This window comes from Dipodomys ordii, unplaced genomic scaffold (genome assembly GCF_000151885.1).
Source record: "Dipodomys ordii isolate 6190 unplaced genomic scaffold, Dord_2.0 Scaffold18, whole genome shotgun sequence".
NCBI lineage: Eukaryota > Metazoa > Chordata > Mammalia > Rodentia > Heteromyidae > Dipodomys > Dipodomys ordii.
In genome coordinates, this window is record NW_012267234.1 from 7099626 (window position 1) to 7106675 (window position 7050).

General features: G+C 39.0%; 1 protein-coding gene across 1 annotated transcript in view; it reads left to right on the top strand.

The window, feature by feature from the left end:
• Cbfb (core-binding factor, beta subunit) overlaps positions 1 to 3005 on the top strand; it is a 50067-nt gene extending 47062 nt beyond the window's left edge. Inside the window, exon 5 of the mRNA XM_013012955.1 lies at positions 807 to 3005. Within this exon, the coding sequence (XP_012868409.1) occupies positions 807 to 875 (69 nt within the window). The 3' untranslated portion in view covers positions 876 to 3005. The remainder of the gene's footprint in view (positions 1 to 806) is intronic.
• The last annotated feature ends 4045 nt before the right edge of the window (positions 3006 to 7050 follow it).

Here is a 7050-nt window from a genome sequence, read left to right on the forward strand (position 1 = left end):
GAACACAATTTGTTTTTCTTATGCATATGCTTCCATTGCTCTTTCTCCATCTGTGACAATGAGTATTTAATTGAAAGGAATGTTATAAGCACATACCTATAATCCCAGCTATGCAGAAGGTATAGGTAGGAGGACTGAGTTCTGAGGGCAGTCCTTGACAAAAAGTGAGAGACCCTACCTGAAAAATAACTAAAACAAATAGAAGGGCTGGGGATGAGTACATGGATCAAATTGGAAGAGCACCTCACCAGCAAATATGAGACCCTAACTTAAAACCTCAGTACAAAAAAACAAAGACATGCCAGGCACTCTGATGGCTAATGCCTGTAGTAACAAGCTACATCAGTAACCAGAGATGGAATTCATTATGCTTTTCAATTGTGAGGTTAAAATCCTTCGAACATATGATTTTTATTCTCGGGTTTTGTTTTTTTTTTTTGCCAGTCGTGGGGCCTGAATTCTGGGCCTGGGTGCTGTCCCTCAGCTCTTCAGCTCAAGGCTAGCACTCTACCACTTGAGCCACAGTGCCACTTCTGGCTTTTTTTGCTTATGTAGTGCTGAGGAATTGAACCCAGGGCCTCATGCATGCAAGGCAAGCACTCTACCACTGAGCTACCTTCCCAGCCCCTATTCTCGGTTTTAAGGAAACTTCAACAAGTATGTCTCCAGTGACGTAGGGAGGTATTAGTTGGAAAATTGTGGGTTGCTGATTTTTCTTACATGTTACTGTGTCATCTATTTTATATATGTAGCATATTTTATTACAAACCTTTTTCTAATCTTTCATTATGATTTTGTTGTTGCAGGCAAGAAGACAGCAAGACCCTAGTCCTGGTTCCAATTTAGGTGGTGGTGATGATCTCAAACTTCGTTAACAGCACAGCAAATGTGCTTCCCACCTATATGTACTCATTGTTTCTAGTTGGCAGAAAAGAATTCATTATAAGACCAGAAACTGTGATAGCTGGAGGTACCACAGTCAATTTCTCAACCCAAGGCAGTAAAAGACACCACAAACTGCCATGGTTTTGCACTATGATTATCATACATGCATTTCTAATGTTTAAAGCATGTAGCCAGTAATAATTTGAAATTTTTTTCTATGCAAGCTTACCTTGTTGGCATTATTTTAGATGAGTGAAACTATCCATTTGTAAAGCTTTTTTTTCCCTCCATTTTAATTTAAAAGTTCATGTTTTTTTTTAAGAAGTTAAAATTTCTATCAAAGGGTTTTCTTTAGATGCATTTTTATACTGTTAGATGTGTTATACAGCTTATTTTTAGAAGGGCATTCTTGGTTTGTTTGTTTGTTTTTTCCCCTTCATTTCCTTTTGTGTTTTTATAGTCTAGAGCATTTTTAAATTGTTGATATGTTCGCATTATTTACAACCTAAAAAACCTAGTAGCATAGAGCTGTCTGCTACAGCCTTCTAACAAAGTTTACAGTTGTTAAGGTTTCAGTATCCTTTTAAATGCTAATCAGCACCCTTCCTTTAAAACATTAAAATTTTAAATTGGATATTAATTTTAGCCTGCCCTAGATTTGTTTTAAATTCTGTTCTGTAATCATGACTTTGGGTGGAGATACTCTCCTTGATAATACTACTCTACTGAAATGCCTAAAAGAAGTCGCAGGCTGGCTTCTGTTTTATTCAGGGATTTTTTTTTAAACCAATCAGTAAAGGGATACTGGAGCTTCTTCATGTATTTTACAGCATATTAAACTGGAGACAGTGATGACAGCTACAAAGGTATATTAAAATCATGTTTAATATAGCTGCTTTTATGTGTATTTTATATTTGCATGCCTTTGTAGAAACAATACTGGGTGAAGAAAGATTAGTCTTAGAAAATGTTCATCTATTCAGAGGATACATTTTCTTCCATTAATTGTCCTGGGAAAACATTGAGTTATAGATGATATTTTGCAAAAGGACTTATTAGCACCTTTTGAGATTAATTAGTGTAAGATTATTTTTAAATAAGCTTACTGTCAAATTACAACTTTTTTTAAAATATAAGACTGGAAAAAGTGCTGAGTCATTTGGCACATCCTTACAAATACCTTTCATGGTAAATAATTCATTAAATGTTACTACTACATTTACGGATTTTTTGCAAAAATGTTTGCAAAAGTGTATTTTATCATAATAGAATGGCATTATTTTAAAGAGTTTGAAAAACTGACAGTTCAGAAAGTGAAGTCTGAATAAGGTCATTACATTTAAAAAGCATATAAATATACTTGATTGATGAAGGAGGTGTGACTTTTATTGTATATAGGTCTTACAAGTCTTAAACAGATAACTGTATCTCAGAATAAAAATATGTTATATATTTGAAGTCATGCATGGTAAGAAGTGTGTCTAAATTGTTGTAAACAGTGCATCATAAAAGGCCATGTTGATCTTGTGTAACACAGTCCTATAAATGAATTTGGTTGGTATTTGGTGTTGTACAGCTCACATGTTTACACACTCAGTGCCCTAATTTCCCATGGGGAATCACCTTCTAAGTGGTCCTTACAATGGTGTTGTAAGGTTACTTTTATTACAGGGCTCCTTGTTTTTTGACTTCTGCACATACTTTTTAAAAAAATATAACATGTTATTGCTACATTCTTCTCTGTTGCTTCTATTCGAGGGCTTCAGCCCATCAGTAAATAAAATCAGTTGCTATTGTGTTCCTGTTGCCATCTTTCTGTAAATATTGAAATCTTCGTATCATTTAGCACTGTACTACTGTCTTAATGCTGGCATTAAGATCATAAGCCTTTTTCTCTAGTAGTGAAGCCTTTGGAAACTACATTTTTTTAAGTTATTGATGCAATTTGATATTTTTTCATAGTGTGTATTTAAATGAAATTACATCATTGCATCATCTTTTCTAAATTCATCTCCATTTTAAAACTTGCCTTAAGCTACAAGATTACTTTTGCCACCATTAGCCATAGTGTGTGTTGTGTGTTTAATTTACCTTCACAATAAACTGTGTAATGAAAACAGGGTCTTGGTTCTTTATTGACAAAACCTGACAATTGCTGTCCTAGTTCTAGTTAGAACATGAAAAGTGACTTTATTGCTTCTGAACTTTTCTTTGATCCTAGCTTTTACTTTATAAAAGAAGAAAGCAACAACAGTGACATCTAATGGTCATTTCTGCCAATTCCAAAGAAAACTATAAATGTAGATATCACAGTTTTTTTTTTAAAAAAAAATCTGATTGCAGGCTGGGAAGGTGGCTCAGTGGTAGAGCGCTTGCCTTGCATGCCTGAGGCCCTGTGTTTGATTCCTCAGCACCACATAAGAAAAAAGCCGGAAGTGGCACTGTGGCTCAAGTGGTAGAGCGCTAGCTTTGAGCTGAAGAGCTGAGGGACAGCGCCCAGGCCCAGAGTTCAGGCCCCACGACTGGACCCAAAAAGAAAAAATCTGATTGCAGGTGGTTATAGTAGTACATACACATCTGTACTACCAGTACTTAGGATAATGAAGCAAGAATTTGAGAGAAGCCTTGGACTACATGCTGAGACCTAGTCTCAATAATATAATAATTGTCATTCTTTAACCCCTAAGATCATTTAGAAGAAATAATAAAATACATTCAGTATCCCAAATATGCATGATCTTTGCCCTCAGAAAACCTGTTCCATCCCCAAAACAGACCCAAACAGTAACAACCTTTTAGGTATACTGTTCATGTTGACTATATCTACCTTGGTCTGGTTGTAGGAATAATTGCTGAATTGTTGAATAGGAGCTGAGATTGGAAGGATGGCAGATCAAATAAGAAAAGATGACCAAAGAATTTCAGGTAGCTAGCCAGGCAGGAGTTCAGCCAGTTTGAGAAATAGCAGCGTATGACAGTACTATGGAATTGGAAGGGGACTGCAGCAGTGAGATGAGCCCTAAAAGGTCAGCAAAGTCCAGAATGGGAGGCACAAACAGTGCTGGACTGGACTGGCCTTGCCAGCCATGTGACATCTGAACCATTGCTAAAGATGGAACAGGAAATCATTGAGGGATTGAAAGTTGGATGGGAAGGGTGCTTGAAAACCTTTCAGGGCTTGGGTAGGGAAGGGATGGTAGGGGATAAACAAAGGACAAACAACGCTCAATAGGAAATTACTCATTACCTTCCTCATCTAACTAACCCCTCTGTACATTATTTTTACAAAAAAAAAAATTAAAAAAAGGCTTGGGTTGTTTGTCAGTGGTAGTGCATTAAGTAGCTCATGTTGAGGCCGAGTTTGATCCCTGTAATATACACACACATTGTAAACGACATTTTAAGGTAGGTGTGATGGTACATGCTTCTAATCCTAGCACTAGGAAAAAGGAAGTAGAAGGATCACAAGTATGAGACCCGTTCTTCAATACATAGTGAAATCCTGTCTCAAAAAACAAGGTCTGGCCGGGCACCGGTGGCTCACGCCTGAAATCCTAGCTACTCAGGAGGCTGAGATCTGAGGATTGTGGTTCAAAGCCTACCCAGGCAGGAAGTCCATGAGACTCTTATCTCCCATAAACCACCAGAAAACCAGAAGTGGCTGTGGCTCATGAGGGAGAGTGCTCGCCTTGAGCTGAAGAGCTGAGGGATAGAGTTCAAGCCCCATGACCAACCCCACCACCACCAAAAAAAAAACAAAAACAAGGTCTAAGGGCTGGGAAGGTGGTTCAGTGGTAAAGTGCTTGCCTACCATACATGAGCCCCTGGGTTCAGTTCCTCAGGACCACATAAACAAAAAGCTGGAAGTGGCACTGTGGCTCAACTGGTAGGTGCTAACCTTGAGCTGAAGAGCTACCAAATTCAAGCCTCATGACTGACAAAAACGGTTTGGGCCAGACATCGTGGTGCACATCTGTATCTCAGCTACATAGGAAGCAGAGATTGGGAGGCATGAGGCCCACCAAAACAAGAAAGTTAGCAAGAAACCTCACCTGCACCTCTCAACTAGTCCCAGCTGCTCTGAAGACAGATCATGGTTCAGGCTGGCCACATGCAAAACAAGGATCTGAAGGTGTGGGTCTGGTGGTAGAATGTATACCTAGTAAGCAATGGAGGGTGGTAGAATGTATACCTAGTAAGCAATGGAGAGTGTTTTTGGCTTTCAAGACTACTACTACATGTCCTGTGTTCCAAGTTACCTAGCATTAGCATTCTTTTGGCCTCCAATGACAGCTCCCATAGCCACTTTCCTGAGTGTTAATATCATCCAGGCAGCTACTGGAGCTGGAACACATGCAGATGTGTACCAGCACCAGGGCTTGAACTCAGAGCCTCATGATTTTGCCCAGCTTTCTTGCTCACAGCTGGTGAGCACTTGACCCATACCATATAGCTTGGCTTTTTGCTTGTTAATTTCAGTTGGAATCTTGAAGACTTTTTCTGGTGAGGCTTTGCACTTCAATCCATTAGGTCTTAGACTCTTAAATAGCTAAGCTTATTGGTGTAAGCCACCTGGGCTGGCAAAACTAGTTTTTACTCCTATTTTCCCTCCCTTATGGTTCAATTGGTAGATCCTGGCAATAGATTCTATCATCTCTTCAATTTTAAAATGTTTTAAACATACCATTTGCCTGTAAGTCAAACATACACTCATTTGAAGTGCACACTTAACATTTCATGCACAGATATTACCATTTTACATCTGAGAATACAGCCATGAAGAAAAGTCAAGGAAATTGCCCATGACAAAGCTATTAAGTATCAAAACTAGGATTCAAAAGTTTGGGTTTAACTACTGACCTGAGTGGTATGCTACCATGACTTGGGGACATTCCTCATTAGGACATTCCTCCTTCATTTCTGATCATCTCTCTCACTTTGAGGTGTGGCCATTGAAGACATTGTCTTGAGTTGGCCACCTCCTTTAAGGTACTTCCTGCTACTCTGTTGGGTTGGGGTCTGAACTATGGCCTCCCTACCTTACTTTAACAACATCCCAAAGCTCTCACTCTCATTGTTAACAAAAACCTGAGTAGGTTATATTTAACTGATACTTGTCTGATACTATTCACTATCCCTCCCCCCCCCCTCCTTCTACCTAACCCAACAGGAAACTTAAAGGACTACCCTAACTGCTGGGTTTTTGCTTTATCCAAACAAAATCCTTTTCAGGCCAGGCACTGGAAACTCGTGTCTGTAATTGTAGCTACTCAAAACTGCCATCTGAGGATCCCAGTTTGAAGCCAGCCCAGGCCAGAAGTGGAGCTGTGGCTGAAGTGGTAGAGTGCTAGCAAAAAAAGCTGATAGTGCCTAGACCCTGAGTTTAAGCCCCACTACTGACACATGCTCTCTCTCTCTCACACACACACACACACACACACAAACTTTACTCTTTTATATTCAGAGGCCTTTGGCCTTTTGTCTTGCCTCTCCCACCCAAACTGTCTCACTTCAAGCCCACCTGCTTTTCTGCTAGAAATAAGATTCTGAGTGTCTTAAAAAGTCATTTCCAGTCTAAAGTTCACTTAACTAAAATTACTCCTCACCACCAATAGAACTTACAGATGCCCAACCCAACTTTTCCTAGATATCTTTCATGCTTGCCACAGTGCAAGTAAATGTCTGCCCTGCAGCCATGTTAGGTATGTTAAATATTTTTGTCTTTCAAGAAATGTTCTTTTGTAGTTTGGTTAATTTTTTTACAAAGAAAATGGATTGTTCTATATACACTTCTGCACATAGCTTTTTTTTTTCCTTTTGGAGTTCCCACATAGGGACATACATTTGTTTCTAAATCAGTATTATTACACACAGAGGATTTAGCCACCTCAATGACCTCATTAAGTGATTTTGGCATATGATGCTGCAATGAACATTCTCTTATTTTGTTCTTGAAACTGCCAGTAGCAGTGACTTCAAAATACATTTTTGTGGTACTGGGGTTTGAATTCAGGGTGTTTAGCTCGCTAAGCAGATGCTCTCAGCCCTGTGACTTTATTACTGGTGTGTGTTTGTGTGTATGTACTAAGGCTTGAACTAGAACCCAGAACTCTCCTTAGCTCAGAGCTCTTCTTAGTGGTGATTTACTACTTGAACCACACATCT